Below are 20,428 nucleotides of genomic sequence, written 5' to 3' on the forward strand. Positions count from 1 at the left end.
ATAATTGGAGTGAATGTGAGGTACAGCGAGACATTCGGTGAGAAAGTGGGGGAGAAAAAGGGGTATTTGGAGGGAATGTGAGGTAGAAAGAGAGGGATATACGGTGGGAAAGTGAAGGAGAAACAGAGATAATCGCTGAGAAAGTGAGGCCTGCTTGAGGATCGTCTGAAATGAGAAGCTTTATGTGAAGTGGAGCCAATGGGTATCTGGGGACTAAGGGAGCTTCAACCATTCAAAGAGAGGACGTCAATTACACTTTATCCATGCTATCTCCAAGTTATTTTATTCAACTTACGAGAGACTTTTCGAACTGGAGGGGTTGAATATAGCCTCCATTAACCTTTTTACATCTTGGGTACTCTGCTAAGCCAAATAAACTAATCTGCTAAATGTAAAAATAGCAGGGGAAAAAAAAAAAAACACAAGTTCCTGAGTTGACTGGGTTAACGAGAGTGAGACATGAAGGAAGAAGATGGTTGGCTCGTGCGAGGAATATTCAATCAACACTGCAAAGCTAGAGGAAAAAGAAAAAACAACAATAATTAAAACTCTTAGGAAAGTAGTGACGAAAAATAGCCTACCATAAAATAATAAAAAACTTAGGAAAGTAATGAAAAAAAAAATAAAACTCTTAGGAAAGTGGTGACAAAAAATACCAAAAAATAATTAAAACTCTAAGGAAAGTAGTGGCCTATCAGTCAATCATTTTTTTTTTTCATGTATCACAGTTTTCTAGTATATTACATGAACTATTTTTTTTTAGACTTTCTGTGTGTGGAAAGAGAGAGAGAGAGATAGATAGAGAGAGAGAGAGAGAGAGAGAGAGAGAGAGAGAGAGAGAGAGAATGAATGTTTGGAAAGGTGTCGGTTCAGCGGCAAACTTGTAGTGGCTACTGTAGTATGTTGGTGATGATGCTGGTATGTGGATACAGCAGAATTCCGCTTCCCTCCACCCACTTCCCCACCGCACACTACCTTCTCCCACTCTCACCCCTACTCAATCCACCCCTACCATCTCCAACCCCATACCTAGGTTCCTCTCCTCCCCACAGCCACACCCCCACACTACCTTCCCTCCTCCACACACATCCCCACCCCCACACTACCTTGTCGAGATCCTCAGCTGGTGTGAAGAGGACGGGCGGCTTCGTGAGGTCCATCATGGAGTAGAACTCGGAGCGGTCGCAGGGCAGGTGGTACAGGTCCTCGTACTTCTTGCGTGTCGTGGCCGCCATTCGTCTCTTAGCCGCACGGCGCTCCTCGTCCCGCGTCTTTCTCTCCGCACCCTGCTTGGTAAATGGTTTCGGTCAGGTTATGTTGGAGTAGGTTAGACTGGGATACGCTGGGTTCGACTGGGTTTGGTTTGGTTTGGTTTGGTTTGGTAGGTTAGCTTATGTTTAGCTTAACCTGATTAGGTTGGATTTGGTGTGGTTTCGTTTGGTTACGCTTGGTTTGATTGGCTGAGGTTATGTTACGGTGAAGTGAGTCTGGTTTGACTTGAATGGGTATAGCTGAACTGGGGTGAGATGGGTAAGGTTAAGGGGGACATGAAGGACAGATTAATTATCATCCGGTCTGGCAGAAACTTTTTTTTTACTGAAGGACATGATATAGTTACTGTTATATACATTTTCACAGCGATACAGTAATTTTTTTCCTCCATGATTTATTTATTTATTTTTTGTTCATAAGCTTCTTTTTTTTTTTTTTTTTTTTTTTTTTTTAAGCAGCTTGCACACCGTGATATATTGTCATATGTCATTCTTCTTTTATATGGTGGTGTGATAATTCTGCATATTTCTGTGCATGGAAATGCCAATGCTATTAAAAAAAATAATAATTTGCCACTATATTCTTCAAGTGTGCCATTTTCTCTAAACGCTTTTTCAGAGAAAACCATATTTTGAGGCATGACACATAATTGCCTCCCTTAAGTTTAGCTTGGCTTCGTTCGGTTTAGTTTTGGTCAGGTTAAGTTGGATTATCGAAGGTGAAGCTGGATTGGGTTGGGATGAGTTAGTAAGGTTAAGCTTAATCTGGCTCTAGTTAGGTTAAGTTTGACTGGGCTGGGTTGTGCTGGTTCAGTTGGCGAGACATTCAGTTTTTTCTAAGTGTTAATCTTCCCCTAAAATACGGCCCGTAGTAATCGTTATAGTTCATGATTCAAGGAACAAAGGAAAGAAGCTGAGTTTGCCAGTATGATCAACCAGAATGCCAATCTTGGGTTCTTTTAACTGCCAGATGGATTTGCTAACAGACGCATCACTGGCTCTCCCGGGTCGGTCAAGTGAAGGTAGTTTGCTGTAGGTCACGTAGGCTTTAATTGGTTACTGCATGATGAGAATAGACTGGGTAATAAAGGAGTTTGTTCTGGTGAAAGTCAGTGGAGAGTGGACAGGGAAAAAAATCTTCACATCAACTAAGTTAGGGTAGGTCACTCCAAATATGGATACGCAGGTTGACACCAAATCGAAACGAGGCACGGGATGCTAGTTTGGTTACATTGGGATAGGTTACGGCAGAGATTCTGGTTTGAATCTGACTTGAAAATGATAAGCCTGTCAAGAAAGCAGTCTGGGCGAAGCGGGTCGCAGGTGAAGTCGACTTGTGATGATACAAACGCAGGTTGTGGTGTTGTTAATGGCCAGGTAAATTCTCTTAGGATTAAATTAGATATAAAACTGCGTATTTACAGACTAAGGATAAGTTGGGTGTAAGACTAACTGCATATACGTTTGTTTTCACTCATATGACCAACACGATCCCTGCAGTCTGTTATTGATACTGCTTGTATATAAGTTTGCCCTCACTCATGGACACCTACCAACTACTTCATATTGAAATCTGAGTGAAAATTATTGAAAAAAAGACGAAGGAAAGTCTGTGATAATAGCTAAGATCCTCTCTGAATGCCCTCCCAAAATTTTAAATTCTTTACGGTAAACAAGTTCCATGCAGTGAATTTGTTTAGTTTTTTTTTTTTTTCTAGTGCAACATCCACTCTGGTTTGGCTAAGTGTCTGGAAGACGTGTGAGCGAAGATAAAAACTGATAAACAATCTTTAGCAAAACTTAAGGTCAGGAAAGTTTAAGAAGACAGGCCCTGAACTATACCGCTGTGCTTATGAACTCTGCTTCCTACTTATCTATAGAAAACAATAAAAAAATAGAAAAAAGAAAAGAAAAAGAAAGAAAAAAGGTTTCTCTCTACTATTCACATTTTCTGCAGCGTCTAAAAATTCGATGCTAATAACACGAAGCAGAATGACTCTCAAATTTTCACAAGATATACGCAAACACTGAATAAAAAAAACATAACCAGACCACCATGAAGCTGGTTGAGAAATTGAAACTGTCGACCAAATTATGTGTTGTGGGTGCTCTTTTTACAGGCGTTGAGGCGGTGGCGCTTGAGGAGATGGCAGCAGTTGTGGAGTTTATGGCAGAAAAGATGGGGACCGAGAAGAAAGTATACTCTGGATGCTGAATAATCTCTTTGATGTTTAAAAAGAGACTAGCGAAGTTTTGATTAAGTGGGTTTGCCTGCTGTGGTAGTGTTGGTGATGGAAATGGTTTAACTTTTCCGAAAGAATGGTGTATTTTATGTTTCTGTTGCTTCTAGATAATTTTACTCAATCTAGGAAAGAACTCTCGTATTCATACTTAGTAAAGGCTACATTCAACACTTCTAGCTTGAAAAGTCTCTCCTTAACTGAATAAAAATCGTCTGGGTGTTTAAATAATGAATAAAAAAAAAAAAAGGGTAATTCTAGAGACGTGGTGTAAGTGGTGGTAAGAGTAGAATAGATGTAATACTGCTGGTTTATAATCTTCAAAACGATGAGGTTTTCTTTTACGTTTGATTTCTGTTACATATGGACGATGTTTAAACGGAGACCTCTCTGAGTGAAAGGGCTAATGGAGACAGCTTCTAAACCCTTCACTACAGTACATTTATCTCATGCTGAATAATGCTATCTGGTGGTAAAGAAAATATTAATAAAAAGACATCACAGCACTAAAGAGGTAAGCCTAAATGATAGTGACAAGACAGGTGGGGAAGAGTTGGGTGAGGTACAGTCGTAATATACAGGTGAGCTGCAGCCAGAGATGTTTCTGCACAATAGCCCACCTCGGCAACGCACAGACGAACACACTGCCCAACAAAGCATGCGGTTCGAATGCACATCAACACAGGATGAGTTAGAAGGCATTGATCATGACTGCAAAATTAACAGAGAAGAGAGACAGTGAGATATGGAGTCAAGGTTACCTCAGTTTTTTTTTTTTTTTTTAGTGTGCTTAGCTCTGGCCATACATTTAATGGTCAGTTCCCTGGGGTCGTACAGTCCTCCTACGTGCCACACACCTACATATGATCCCACGTCGGAGCTAATACCCACTGTCTATACTGAATACATGTCTGGGCTGTCTCATTCATGACTAGAGCATTGGTATTAGTGAGGGAACTTTTATGGTATGGCGGTGGATTTTGTGGATGATAAGTAAGGCCTGGTTTAACAAATCCAATAACCAAGGCTGTGAAGGTTAAGTAATGATGTTTAGAGATGAATGGAGGTGGTGTGGTTGGTTGTGGTGATGGTGGTAGTGGCTTTACTGTGTTCACTTCAGATAATAAAGAGATGACAATGATGAGATATTATGTGGCAGAGGAGATGGTGTTGAATGGGGTGACACGATAGTGGCGAAGAAAGGATTTGTTAATCATAGTCAAATGGTACTGTTCTTCGGGAAGTACAGTAGCTGTACCTTGCATGGATGAAAAATAGAAAACAATTAAGGTAATGATGGTGAGGGAAAAGTATGCTACTGATGAAGAAATAGTTTTTTTCTGGAACATGACTACACTGCATAGCTGAAAAAAGGGAAGCAGTTACAGCAGTGATGGTGATGGAAATGTGTGTAACTAATGGTGAAATGGCATATTTTAAGTGGTTGTATACTTCATAGTTAAAAAAACAATAAAGGGAAATAGTTATGGTAGTGATGGTGTGGTAATGGTGGTGATGGCAGCAGGGAAGCGGAGTGCAGTGACGGTGCAGCGAAGGAGTGGTGATAATGGTAAAAATCGCAGCCTGATCTTACTGGTCTCCTGGCAATTATTTCTTATTGTTTTTACCTCCCAATAAAAAATTCTAGCTGGTTCGTAACTCAGAATACCAATGATTAAACTTGCCAGCTATTTGACAGAGGAAAAAAAAGTTGCTCAAGCTTGGACGTAAAAACTTTATCTTGTCATTTTGCCCAAGTCTGTGAAATCAAATCAGAGTTGTGGGAATATTATGGGCTCTAATGGTATCTACAGGCACAATTTATACAGCCTGAGACACCACAATGAAACCGTTTAATCTTCTAAGCTAAAACTACTGACGTAAATGCACACAGCAATCGCAAATTATGTTAAATGAAATTCGAGACCTTACAATCGCCAAGGTGAAGAAATGATAAATCTTTAGGTGAATGAGAAGCTAAGGTGCGAAATGCATATGATATTTCCTTGCAGTGCCTTGTGCTTTAGTAGCCTTGTGTGTAATCTTTCATTCACTAATACGTGAGTGAAGAGTGTGAGTTATCTTTCTCTAAGTGTGTTATCACTTTAAGGTACTTTACTAAATTCAGGGCACTTCTGAGAACACAGTGCTTCCTGAATAATTTCCGTTCATTTTCATATAGTTTCATGAGAGTGTACAAAAGGGAATAAACACTGGCTGGTTATATTTCTATGTGAAAAATAGTTCGCTGTTAATACTGCACTGATACAAAAAGAGCTCAGACTACGAAGACCTTCACTTTACTTTTCATAAGATCGTACACTGAAGGTAGAATTTCTTCCAGTCAACCTTCCACTAAGCTTAATATCGCTAGAAATGTACTCAATATAGTCACACACAAAAAAAATCTAGGAAGTAATGCCAGAGGGAAATCCCGCTTCAGTTTAGACTTATTACAGTGTACTGAGAAAGTGGAGAGAGCGAGTGACATAGCTACATGTCTTGATTTCATAGTGCCGTGAATTGCTCAGATGGAAATAATGTACTCACATATGGAAATTATGTTTACAGAGAAGACACATCCGTTTCTGCCCGACATGGAGGGCAGAACTGTCGTTTCTCCAAGTCAGGTAGAAATTGTTATATCCTTTCAAAAAACACGAAATCCATACGTGGATATTACTCTTCTTAGCCAAACTATATTTCTGTATCACTGTACATTTAACCCCTCCCTTCACCGGAATAAACTCGCCTAGTGGGTAGCAAGAATAAAATAAAAAGAATGTCACCAAATTCTGTGCCCTGGGAGCGCGAAGAGAAGTACTAACCTTGTCGCAGAAGACCTTGATCTGGCAGTAGCCGCGGTGGACGAGTGTTGCTGCGTCTCTGGGGTCCTCGTATGTGTCAACCTGCACGTGCAGCGGCAGACCCTGCAAGGACACGGCCTGGTCAGTGGGCGGCACACACAGATATCTGTTTTTATGTCAGGTTCAGAGGAACACAGGGCAGGTCACGTGTGAAGAGGGCATGTGCGATAAGGGGGGCATGAGTGATATGGGAAAGCATGTTTGATATGGAAGGACATGTGTGATACCGGGAGACATGAGTCATATGGAGGGGGGGGGATCTAATATGAGGAGGCATGTGTGATAAGGGGTATGTATGATATGGGACATTTCTGATATGGGGACATGTTTTATATGATGGGGCAAATCTGATAAGGAAGCATGTCAGATGAGGAGAGATATGTGATAAAGGTGGACACGTCTTATATACAGCTAGGGCATGTCAAATATAAGGGTCATGCCTGATATAAGTGCACGTCTGCTATAGTGGCGTGTTAAACATACAGTAAGGCCAATTTGGGTATAGGAGCATGTCAGATACACAGGCATGCCAGATACAGTGGCACATTAGATAGAGGGGTACAATGAATATTGGAGTATCATCATCATCATCATCATCATCATAATTCTGATCTTTCTTCCCATCTATGTATAGGATGGGAGGCTTCATACTCATAGAAATTACACAGCATCTCGAAATGTGTTGCCCCAAATCAGGCACAGAATATATTAAAGCATCAGGATTCAAAGGCTCACTGTAAGAGAGCAAAGAGGCGGGGGGGGGGGGGGATAATGTGCGATGAAACTGAAACTAATTTACGCCAAAACTGCGAAAAAAAAAGAATATGACTGCTCTCTGGGGGAAAATATCACGTCATCTATGGCGAAACTGTACACGAAAAAAGTTACAGAACGTAGTGCAAAGTGAAAAAAAAAAAATCATAACTTATTGAGAAATTGGTAATATCTACACGTCAGGAGGCAGCAGGGAAGAAAAATGGCAGAACAATTTCGCAACAGGTCCAGAAGTTTCGGTTTTGCATTCTCTCGTCTGGCTCATAATTAGTAAGCAGGCAGACAGCGAGGCAGAAACGCAGCCAGGCCAGCGTCTCAAAAAAGCCAACTACGAATCCTGCCACATCACCTTTTTTATCAGAGAAAGTTGGCACGGCAAACAGTGACCGCGTTCTGACTTTCTTGAACCAAGGAAAACAAATATCTTAAATCTTGACCACACACACACACACACACACACACACACACACACACACACACACACACACACACACACACACACTGTATCTATGTATACACTCGTATGTATACAGTATATATATATATATATATATATATATATATATATATATATATATATATATATATATATATATGAGAGAGAGAGAGAGAAATTTGCTCCCATGCGCTCACTTTCTTGTCTGTATTGGGCGTAAAAAAATGAAGCCTCCGTGTGACCTGTTTTCCTATTCTTGCCATGGGCCGACACCAGTGAGAGGCGGAGTCGGGGGGTGGGGGGGGGGGAGGTCGGGAAGTTTCGGTTGAGCGGGGAGGCAAAAACAGTACTTACACAACACCACCTAGGAACTAAAGCTGAATCTTGGGGTTTAGAGAATTTTAACACAGTAGGTATAAAACACGGAGTTCCTTGTGACCTGCACCAGGAAGACAGTGAGAACGGGCAAGTCAGTACAGGGGGAGGGGGTTATATACTTTGGTACCGCATCACTAGGGTCCCTTACAGGCTTGCAGTCTTCAGAGAGTGAGAACTTACGCTGTAACATTTTTTTAAGTGTGCGATACAGTGTTACAAACTAAAATTAACGTTGATAAAGCAAGTAATCTCCAACGTTATTTATTGCACAATATTTAATTACTTAAATAGTGTCTGCCAAGGCTTAGATGTCGAGCCGTGCATTATGGGCATATACAATAGTGTCCAGCCGTAGATTAAGGGCACATATGAAGGGTGTAGAGCTGTAGCTTAAGGTCACATACGATATAGGTGACGAGCCGTAGATTACAGGCACATACGGATCGGGTGACAAACGAAGTATCCATGATGCCACCGCGGCTCCCAAATGAGGTACCAGGAGCATAAGTACGGGGATTACTGAATCTGACCCTCAAGAATTTCCTTCCGAACGATTTCTGTCACGTAAATACATGACGCGATAGTACCAGCACAACTTCAAAAAATGCAGAGATATCCAGGTGAGAAATCAAGGAAAAGAGGTACTGTATATACAGTATACTTAGTGTATCTTAAGAGGGGTCTGATCAAGAACAGCTGATTGGGAAGGGCACGATAAAAACTTGACACGACACGACGCAACACGATACACAAGCACACAGGTCAAATATAATCACATGCACAGCCCACCATTATACAGTCCCAACACATACACAATATTATACAACACAACAAATTAGCATCTAGAATCAACAGAAACACAGTTACACAATACAAAGTCACACAGTTTCAACACAGGCACAGCGCAACACATAAGTACCTAGACTCGATACACATACACATCACATAGGCACACAGATTCAACACATACACAACACACAAGCACACAGACCTAACCCACAGCAGCGTCACTATCTCACACCCAACGACCAGATATCTGTCCAATTTATCATAAGGCTATTTTACGCTATCGACAAATATCTTCCGAATATTTCCCCCCCTCTCCGCCCACGTTAGTAATATCGCTTAGGCCAGCTATTTCAGCGCATGAATTATATTTAAACTGCATTATTAACTCAGGAGCATTCATGAGGACTCGCATATACAGACTATCAATTTCATCTCTGAGTGGATAGATATATATTTTTTTCCTCTTAAGTCTCCGGTCAGCGTTCATCTCGTTCGTCCTAGCTACCAATGAATCTGATTTACAATTAGTTCCTCTCACACAATTTGACAATTATCTCTGAGGCTCGGAGTGATCGGCGATGCTATCTCTCGCTCTCGTTCTGATCTGTTCTCTACTATCGGGTGATCTTTCTCTCGTCTCTGGGCTCGACGTCGCTCTTCCTTTGTCTCTCTTTGTCAGTGTTTCTCGTTTCTTGTCTGTGTTAAGCAGCCTATTTTTTATCAATTTCTGTCTACTGGCTTATTTCTTATCCCTTGATTTTGTTAACTATCTTCTTTCTGCTCTGCCCATTAGCTCTCTCTCTCTCTCTCTGGATTATCATTCTGTCTGGTCATCCACCACACCCACGAACAAGTTCAACTTACAGCTTCCTTGATGCACACTAGCCAAGTTCCCTCACCTCTCTAGCTCTCTCCCTCACCCCTGCTCCCTTGCTTATCCCTCTCTTTCATCCTCTCTCCCCCACCCCTGCTTCCTTGCTTTTCTCTCTTTCATCCTCTCTCCCTCCTTCCCTCCTCCCCCACACCTGTCTGTTTTCCTCTCTTGCTTTTTTTTTCTTTCTCAGCCTAGTTCCTTTTGATTTCCCCTTAAAAAAAAAAAGTATCTCTTTCATTTATTCCTTCACACGTACCTCTCACTATCCCTTACCCTTGTACCTCTTCCTGCCTCCCTGCCTTCTCTCCCTCCTCACCTCTCCCTTCCCTCTTTCTTCTTTTTCCTTTATCCCTGCCTTCTTCCCGCCCTCATTCATAACTTATCTCCTTTCCCACTCACGCCTTCTTCTCACCTTCCCTATTCCTATCCCCCTCTATTCCCTCTCTTGTTTATTTGTCAGACTCTTCCCCCCCCCCCCAACCCTATCTCTCTCTAGCGCCTTGCCTTCCTTTACCACATTTCCCTTTTTTCCCGCAGTCTTTTTCCCCAATCTGGTTTCAGTTTTCTTTTATCCTTGTCAACTGTTCTTTGCAGTTTCCATTTTCAATTGTTTTCTTAAACAGCTTCTTTATTTCACCACCCTTGTTCCTACTCCTCTCATATCTTTATTCCTCCACCTCGTCCTCTTCCTCCTCCTCCTCCTACTTCTCATTCTTTCCTCACGCTCACCTGCCCCTTTTCTCCTCTCACACCTGCTGTCTGTTTCCGTCTTCCTTTGCCCTCATCAAACTTGCTATTTTCCTCCCCAAACCTTCATGCTATACATTTTCCATCTCATTTCAATAATTATCCCCAACCTCTCCTGTCATCAGTACCCCTTCAATCAACGACATCCGCATCGTTCTCTCTTCCGATGCACTTATTCTAACAAGAGTTTAAGATTTTTCGATATTTTTTGTCATCGTCCTCCCGTACATCAGCGCCAATGTACTTGCCCTTTCTTCTTATGCAATTATTTCATCGAAGACAGTGATGTTTCGCTAAGTTATTGTCGATTATTTTTTCTCTCCCACGTCCACTACAATTTTATCAATTTCTATTCCGATGCACATGCTCTACTGAGAGGCCAAGAATTTGCTTTTTTTTTTTTTTTTTTTTTTCTCATGCCAGCTTCGGCTTTATTCTAATTCTTTCGTGTATTTAATGAACGAAAGATGGTGAAACTACTTCGGAACTTTCCATGGTTATTTTCTCTATCTCGTTCATTTCACTGATCATTCGATGCATTAAAATTGCCGAGAATCACATAGCTTTCGCCTTTCTCCCCAGTCCAAAGGGCCCTTCATCCCTTTCTCTGCTATCTGAACATCCTCCGAGTTTCTGTTCTGAAAATGTTCTCTGTCATTTCCACTTCACTGTCCGGTTATTCGATGCATTTATATTATCGAGATGCAAATACCTTCCACATTCCCCCCCCCCCAGTCTAAAGGAATTGGCATACTTTTCTGTACTATCTGAACTTTCGTACTTGTCTCTGTTCTATAATTTTTCTCCATCGTTTCCACTCCACTGCTTATATTATCTAGAAGCAAATATTTTTCGCCCTTTCCCCTCTAATATAAAGGGCTTTTCATCTCCCCTTCTGTACTATTTAAACATCACCCTTGTCTCCGTTCGCATGGCCCGGAGCTCCACCTCTATGAATATTAATCAGCCTGAGACCCTCTCAAGATCCCTATCATGAATCTCCCGAGCTTGTCATTACACGGTACTGCCGGGAACCATATAATTGGGGGGTCCTCGTCAATAATGAGCTGCATTGGGAGAGCTACAGACGTCGGCCTAAATATTCGTCGACATCTGGTTGACTTCTTAAGTCGAGTGTCTCAAAACGTCTGTCTGTCTGTGTCACTAAGTCCTCTGTCTGTCTCCCCCCCCCTTCTCTCTCTCAGCTTCAGTACAGTCAGCAGTGATACAGAGAGGCCAGACAGGTTCCATCTTTGTCACAAGTTTCAAAAGTTGTCAAAACTTATGGACTTCTCTTCCCATTCGCATTTTAAATTTTAAGTACCTGTACATACAAATAGGAGCATATTAAGGAGTAGTATGCTGACCAAATCGCTCAGCAGGAGGTGTTGCGAAATCTCCCAAACCAGTAATTATTTTGGAGGGTGTATGCTCGTCTGCTTACGGGCCTACAAGAACCCATTCCTTACCAGTTTATTTATATATTTGGTACTTCAATATTCTCTAGCGTGTTATTTAGGGGATAGAGAGGGACGCCTTCACGCGGTGGCACAAATATAACGGGTTTCATTGCCCGGTTATAAAAAAGTCCCTCAGCTCCTTCCCCATCCCCTGAAAGGAGGATGGTGGGCAGCAGCAGGAGAACAGCCTCCCCTTGCTGTCTACTGGGTTCAGGTTCAGATAAGCTAGAGGTTGCACCTACTACTACTACTAACTAGTGCAATTACTACTACTATTACTGTATGTTATTATTGGAAACTATGTCGGTGTTAGAATGTCAAATTACACACGATAAGCGCAATAATGAAAATAAGTCGTAAATGAAGTGCTACGAAGCCCCCTTAACCGAGTTAGACCGGTGAAGCTGGGTAAATAGGGGCACAGGAACAAAATTTGTCCAAAAGTCTGACCTGTCCGGAAATTGAACTCGCGTTTTTTCAGTTGCGGACTGGATGTGCTGACCACTATGCCACCGGCTTCCCTCGTAAGACCCAGTGAGTGTATGGCGTGGGCTTTTATAACCTTGGGCGGTATTCTCGTGCGGTTAGGAAGTTTACTAACACCTATTCCTTACCGCTTTATTTCTGATTTTGCTCCGATGCTACATTCTTGTGTTATTCACGCATTCTATGTCCACATTAAAATGACATGATAAACAAACATGAAGATATTAATTGGTAGTTTGAAAATAAATCGCTAAGGAAGAGGTGCTAGGGAGCCTCCTTGCCCATCGAGATCACGGGTCCTTGCCTACGTCCGCATCCCCGCACCCACACTCTTGCACCAACACGGAAATCCCTAAATTCCTTGACATTTTGCTCTGCACTCTTTAATTGCATTGTCTTTGATTACCTGTGCACACAAGTGAGCGCAAGGAGGGTGCCTGACAACTGCGTCACACCTGCACATACATCAATGCACACACGAAGGTACGCGAAGAGAGCGCGCGCGCGCGCGCGCGCACACACACACACACACACACACACACACACACACACACACACACACTAATAGTTTTTTACAAATCAGGCAACTGTGTGCTTTCAGGTATCCATAAAGCCCGTCTTGTAGGCAGGTCAGCGTGGGTCAGAAAAATGTGGCCCTGGTCACGTGGCCACTCATTTTACGGCCATCAGGAGGCATTCAACCCTGGCACTCCCGACCCCGAGCAAAGTTCAACACCCGCCTTTGGCCCTCCACGTTCGTCAATGCTTTCCCTTCTTTACACGCAGTAATGTTAACGGTACCCGAAAATTTTTATACAGTATTATCTTACATCATCTTCCCATCTTACATCATCTTCCCTCTGTTCCGATAAACCTTAATTTGATTTTCGTCGTTTTGTAGCATATTTTTCGCTGCTCAGTGGCAGAGTAAAGCAATAGTACGTCTACATATTTCCTTCCTATAAGACTTTTTCGTCAGCAGCACAATACTGTAGTGTTCATCCCTTATAGCACGGCATCCAAGACGGGGAGATGATTTTAGGCCAAGTTAAAGTGTTCAGGTGTATACCGTGGATTTTGCTATGAATCTATACCTCACTTAGTTCCTCCTCTACCCCTCGCACGTCCCAAGTGTGTATATGTGTCTGCGCACCACCACACTGACCCGCAAGAACAAGGCAACAGGCAAATACTTCAGAGCCTGCGGTTGCAAACACAGCAGTCCCTAAACACACCTCTGAAAATATACCACAGCTTTCGCGACAAGAAAGTGAGAATTCCAGCGCTGGGTGTATGACACGGCAACAACGCAAGAAGTCAAGTAGTCAGAGTATCAAGTGTCTACCACATTTTTTCCTGAAGATTATTTAAAACTTGCAAAATATAACCAGAGCCTTAACTAGACCAAAGTGTTTCTCGGATGGTTCTAGTATTTCATGATGTGTTTACCAAAATACATGATGATACTCAATTCTGTGCCTGTACATTTCTGTCGTTCTGTATCAGCTTGTTGGTAGGTTCCCATGCACTGATAAACGCTACGTACTGACAGGTTCTCATGCGCTAACAGGTTTTATGTGCTAACAGGTCGCATGTACTGACAGGTTTCCATGTACTGACAGGTCCCAGAGTACAAATAGGTCCCCATGTACTGACAGGCTTTATGTACTGACAGATTCCCATGTGCTCACAAGTCCCAGTGCGCTGACAGGTCCCCGTGTGCTGACAGATCCGACAGCTGCCAGTACTGCTCGAGTCAGCTCTTCACCCTCGGTATTTGTGGGCGATAAAAACTCCCGGCTTAGATACTCTTGACCTAAATTATAATGAGTAACTGAGATCGCCGCTATAATTTGGTGTATTGGCAAGAAGAGGGAGCGAGAAGGGTCGGGTAGCGGTTCATAACAACACACAGAACAGCCACCACCGCCATGTCAGGTTAAGGCTGATTCTACTTATTAGCCTGGAATAATGTAAACTTAGAAGGTACCACTCGTCGCTTGGGTGATGTGCTGGGGAAGGGATTTAACTCTGCCTTTCTCACCACCACCACCTCTCTCTCTCTCTCTCTCTATGATTCCTTACTGCATCTCCTCCTTTAACGTCAGAATCCAGCTTTTTTTGTCAGATATCACCGGGTTCATCCTACTCATTAATATAAAATCATACTCTCATCAAACAAAGCCTTCATGATTTCAAGAAACCTATATAAATGAAACACACACACACACACACACACACACACACACACACACTTTTTCCCGATTATAAGGTACATAACATAAGTAAAAATGTATAATCCCCAAAAGGGGTACTTAGGTTTGCAGTTCAGCCTTGGTAGACTCTAAGACTTTCACAGTGCACTCCCTACTACCTCAACACCCTTAAACTACAACATTCTCCTCTAATACACCCTGACAACCCAACACCTTTACATCATACTCGCTGACAACACAGCACCATATTACCACAACACCATGACATCACACCACCGTGACAACACAACATCCTTCCATCATAACACCCTTACATCACAACAAGTTTACATCACAAGACCCTTACATCACAACTCACTGATAACATCTTGTCAACACCAAACCCTGATACCACAACATTCGAGCAACACATCATCCTGCATACACAGTACCTTGACAACACTAACCCTCGCTATCACGATGCCCTGGGAATCACATCTTCACACTATGATACTCTGACACCACAACACTTTAACAACACAACACCCTGACAACACCACACACACTAATATCACATTACCTGGAGAATCACAGCCCTAAACCACATAACACCGATACCACAACACACCAACACCACAAGACAGACAACACAACACCCGGACAACACCATGAGAATCACATCCATATACCACAACACACAGATACCACAACATACCAGCACAACACCCAAACACCACATCACACAAGGATAAAAGGCCAACATAATACGAGATCCGAACAGATTTTCTGAAGAATCTGGGACAAAATCTCCGAAGTTCTGTCGCCTAGGACTAATATAATTTGATATCGTAACACAAGGGTGAACTTGAATCTCTCCTTTACCACTTGACTAGTATCCGTGACACGTTAATAAGCTCCTGCACATTATTTAGCACATTAAGTAGGTAACAACAATGAGAATGTGACAGTGTACCATGTAAAATAAATCGCTGAGGTAGAGACGCTTGGAAGACTCTTAGGGCCACGAAAAAGAGTCCATGATCGAGACACCTTGGCCCCACAACCTCCTGAAACCACACCTCCTCAAATCACAACCCTCTGGACGCAGCAACCCCTCCCCTGAACAAGAACTAAATAACCCTTACCTTGACTCCCTTCTGGCTGCTGAAGTCTGTACTTAAACACTGGATGGCCACGTTAATCTGCCGGAGGAAAAAGTTGAAAGGATTAGAATTGCACAGGTAAGAAGTGGGATTCTCTGCCTACAACTGTCAGGATAATTGATTCGGATTTTACCTTTGCCCGCATGTAAATCAATCATTAATTCCTACGATTGAAGTGCCTGACTATTATCATTAACAAAAACTGCAATTAAACACATTACCATCAACAGATCCTAAATTTTCAGCTAATGTGATCGCTAAATAGCCCACGCACCCAGGCTACCTAAATAAATTATAAAGAGACCAAGGGCACCGAGCTGGACCAATATTTCACCTGGTGGCCTATGACAGACACTCCCATATTGGCCTCTGTTTGCGATTGGTTCAGGTGCATTATATATTTTTTCCGGCCATAAGATAAGTTAAAGTTAATCACACTTCAAATATCGATGAAAAATTAACCAAAAAGAAAGTAATAAAGGGAAGATGAAAATATGGCGACTTAGGCTGAGCGTTGCAGGGGTGAGGGAGGGTAGAGCAAGGTGGGGGTGAGCGTTGCAGGGGTGAGGGAGGGTAGAGCAAGGTGGGGGTGAGCGTTGCAGGGGTGAGGGAGTGTAGAGCAAGGTATTGGAGAGCGATGCAAGGGGAGGGAAGGAGAAATAAAGTCTGGGTGAGCAAAGATGGGACACGTGAGAGTAGAATGAGGCACATATGAAATGGAAAGTAGTAGTGAATGCGTGGGAAGAAGTAGGAGGACGGAGGGAAAGGGTAGGAGAAGGAAGGAATGGGGCATGAGTAGGAAGGAAAGGGGTAGGAGAAGGAAGGCAAGGAGGACGAGAAGGAAAAAAAGGAGTAGGGTAATGGAGCGATCGGAATAGGGGAAGGAAGAAAAGGGGTAGGGAAGTGGAGGTAAGGGGGGAGGTAGAGGAGGGAGGGCAATAATTAGGTGGTGGCGGGGGGCGGTGTGTGGGCAGACTGACAACACAGTGAAGGGGAGGGGTGAGGGGGAGATGTGAAAGAAAGATGAGGGGAAAGGGATGGGAGAATGGCAAGAGCAAGGCGCGGCTGGGTGTAGGTGAGGGTGTGGGTGAGGGTGAGGGTGAGAGCAAGAGGTGAGAATAAGGAGTAGTGGAGGACGGGAGGTGATAGGTAAGAGTGAATGGTGGGGAGGAACATGGGATGACGAAAATGAAAGGAGTGAGAGGATGAGAAGAAAAGAGAATGAAAGGAAGAAGGAAGAGAGGAATGGAGAAGGTGGTGACGAAGGCATGAGAAAGGAATATTTGAGGAGGGAGACGGAAGAGACGAAAAAGAAGGAAGAAGAACAAGGATTGTGAAGGACGGCACAGAAGACGAGGGAATGGATGGAGAGAGGAATAGGGAGAAGGAGGGAAGAGACGAGTGTATGAAAAGAGAGAGAAGCCAGGTGAGGGGAGAGGATGGGGAAGGGGATATACCTGAGTAATTAACATACCTACCTGTGCCTAGGTTAAAGGGAGAAACTATCTGATTATGGCTGACCCCCCCCAAAAAAAATAATAAACTGACGTACCATAATGTTTAAATTTATACAGAAAAATGTCTTGTTTAAATACAAAAATATATGCAACAAAAGGTGCAACATTATTATTCTGTCCAAGTGTTTTATAGCTTGGTTTATACAAATGATAAGCTTCAGAAATACTTATTACTAAACAACTAAGCAGATGAAGAATTGCATATCTCTCTCTGACTATTTTTCCTTAGCTAGTTCAAGCATTTTCCAGTAATTATACGCTTCCTCTCGTCTCCCAAGATGGCATTAATGATGATAAAATTTCTAAGGTGATTCTTAACTGAATCCAAACAAGCTAGGGTGTATAATTTTTTGAGAGTGGTATCAGGATCTAACCACTGGGGATGATAATGAACACAAACACAAAGCAGGGAGTTTTGCGTCACAGAGAAAAAGTCGTGTGTGTGTGTGTGTGTGTGTGTGTGTGTGTGTGTGTGTGTGTGTGTGTGTGTGTGTGTGTGTGTGTGTGTGTGTGTGTGTGTGTGTGTGTGTGTGTGTGTGTGTGTGTGTGTGTGTGTGTGTGTGTGTGTGTGTGTGTGTGTGTGTGTGTGTGTGTGTGTGTGTGTGTGTGTGTGTGTGTGTGTGTGTGTGTGTGTGTGTGTGTGTGTGTGTGTGTGTGTGTGTGTGTGTGTGTGTGTGTGTGTGTGTGTGTGTGTGTGTGTGTGTGTGTGTGTGTGTGTGTGTGTGTGTGTGTGTGTGTGTGTGTGTGTGTGTGTGTGTGTGTGTGTGTGTGTGTGTGTGTGTGTGTGTGTGTGTGTGTGTGTGTGTGTGTGTGTGTGTGTGTGTGTGTGTGTGTGTGTGTGTGTGTGTGTGTGTGTGTGTGTGTGTGTGTGTGTGTGTGTGTGTGTGTGTGTGTGTGTGTGTGTGTGTGTGTGTGTGTGTGTGTGTGTGTGTGTGTGTGTGTGTGTGTGTGTGTGTGTGTGTGTGTGTGTGTGTGTGTGTGTGTGTGTGTGTGTGTGTGTGTGTGTGTGTGTGTGTGTGTGTGTGTGTGTGTGTGAGAGAGAGAGAGAGAGAGAGAGAGAGAGAGAGAGAGAGAGAGAGAGAGAGAGAGAGAGAGAGTGAAGGGGTAAACAATCGTATGCATAAACCTGAAAGGCAAAATTCCGCTTTCAAGCAAGATTCCATAAAGATTTTTTTTTTTTTTCATTTCTTGACCTTGTAAGAGAATATCGGAAAGTGATAAGAAAAAACGATTAAATAAAATAAACAAAGTTCTTCTTCTTGGTGCCTCGAGTTAATTACAATAATTAGCTCGACTGACCCTGAACTGTGACCTATGATTTGGAGATAGTCCCCGATACACAGGCATCAGGCAGCTAATCATCATTGACTCTCTCTCCCTCTCTGTCTTCCCCCCCCCCTTTCTCTCTCTCTCTCTCTCTCTCTCTCTCTCTCTCCACAATACTAGTAAAATTATAAGAAACAAAGGCTTCTTAACTTTTCCATCATCTTACGATCGCATCCTCCTCGTGGGTCTGTGAAGCTCCCTGTCACCTTTTCTTTAAGATGCTTATTTTATAAACTGGACACTGATATTCCCTTGGGTGTTACGTGTGTCTTCTATAATGTCGCCATAGAGGGCATGAATGAGGCATGAAGGAGAGTACTGATGTCCACAGTTTGCACAAATAAGAAATACAATAGAATAGCAGAATCTTAATCCAGTCGCATCCAGAAGTAAATTTTGTAAGAAAAAGGTGTCACAGAGCCTCTTAATCGCATCAAAATACGGCCTTTAACCAGTCAAGTTCCCAGCAAAATAAGCTGACACCTCCCTTCTCTTCCACTTCTCTCCTTTCCCCTTCCCCCCCCCCCACTGCTTCCACTACCTCTCTCCCTACTGCCCTGCTGCCTTCCTCCCTCATTTCCATTCACCTGCACCCCTCCTCCCCTTCTTCATAATCTTCCTCCTCCCCCTCCACCTTTCCCCCTTCCCCTCTGTTTTGCCCCCTCCCTCTCCCATCGTTTTCCGTGCTCCTCGTTCTCCCTCCCATCCCCTTCTCCCTCACCCTTGAACTTTTTTTCTCCAATTTCATCCTCTTTCTCCCCCTTCTCCCCTCCGCAGCTCCTTCCTCCTCTTTTTTCCCTCTATCTCCTGTTCCCCCTTCCTCATTCCCACTCCTCCCTTGCCTTTCTCCCTCCTCCCATCCTTGCGACCACTCCTTACCCTCTCGCCTCCCTCGTTTGCTCCACCCTTCCATCTATCTTTCCATTATCTTGTCCCGGGAATTATCCAGCCAGTCATCCATCAATCACTCTCGTCTGCCTTTCTCCTCCACTTTACTGCACACATACAACTTGACACACACACACACACACACACACACACACACGTAGCCTACGCCCAAATACACAAGTAGGATACCATATAAGCATACATACACTACACTTTAAAACGCCTATGTACACCAACACAGATCCACATGCAAATTCTATCTATCTATCCGTCTATCTGTGTGTGTGTGTGTGTGTGTGTGTGTGTGTGTGTGTGTGTGTGTGTGTACGGCTCAAACATGCATGTCGGCGTTAGTCATGTGTGTAATGTATACATTACCTCGTAACATGAACGGCATACACGCAAGCGTGCAAAGCCGCGGAAGTACTAGTGACACTATTATATTTTCAGTCACAAATATAGGCTTACCTGTTGGAACATGCATACTTTTATATATGCGTTTACAATCACTGTTCCATATACGAACAGTTAGGATTGTGTGCAACTTTACAAGGGGAAGGGATGTTGAAGAATCTCTGCTCTTTAAATATACATCTTACAATAACCATTTACTTTGTCTTTGTGCAGTCGATAAACCTAAATCAGTTTTAATTACCTACAGGTCACACCTTCATCTATACACCGCACGCTCACAGTCCACAGGTACACAGTCATATATCAACTTCATCACACTGTAAAGTGCACATACTCGTAAATCACGCTTACATTCTCTTCTCCCCTAACACATTCTGAAACCAAGTGTAAAAACCCTTCTGCACGAAAAATGAATAAAAAACCTCTATATGCTGCATGATGGGCGGAATTTCTCACCTCAGTGCAGGGCAAAAGAGGGATCTGTCTCAAGATGAATTAAAGACTTGTGATAGTAAAAAAGATAAACACAAGACATCGTAATGAAAGGATTTAATGAAGACAGTTTCTCTTTAATCAGAAATCTATCCTATGTTTAATATAAAA

General features: G+C 42.9%; 1 protein-coding gene across 1 annotated transcript in view; it reads right to left on the bottom strand.

Moving 5' to 3' along the window:
• Positions 1-20,428, bottom strand: part of LOC145412506 (protein grainyhead-like) — an 841,526-nt gene that overhangs the window by 7,402 nt on the left and 813,696 nt on the right. The window contains exons 12-14 of the mRNA XM_080282393.1: positions 15,663-15,719; positions 6,340-6,441; positions 1,107-1,286 (exon numbers count right to left, since the gene is read on the bottom strand). Of these exons, the coding sequence (XP_080138519.1) occupies positions 1,107-1,286; positions 6,340-6,441; positions 15,663-15,719 (339 nt within the window). The remainder of the gene's footprint in view (positions 1-1,106; positions 1,287-6,339; positions 6,442-15,662; positions 15,720-20,428) is intronic.

The sequence above is a fragment of the Coenobita brevimanus genome, chromosome 93 (assembly GCF_032717465.1).
Source record: "Coenobita brevimanus isolate Jiangsu-jjx chromosome 93, ASM3271746v2, whole genome shotgun sequence".
Lineage (NCBI taxonomy): Eukaryota > Metazoa > Arthropoda > Malacostraca > Decapoda > Coenobitidae > Coenobita > Coenobita brevimanus.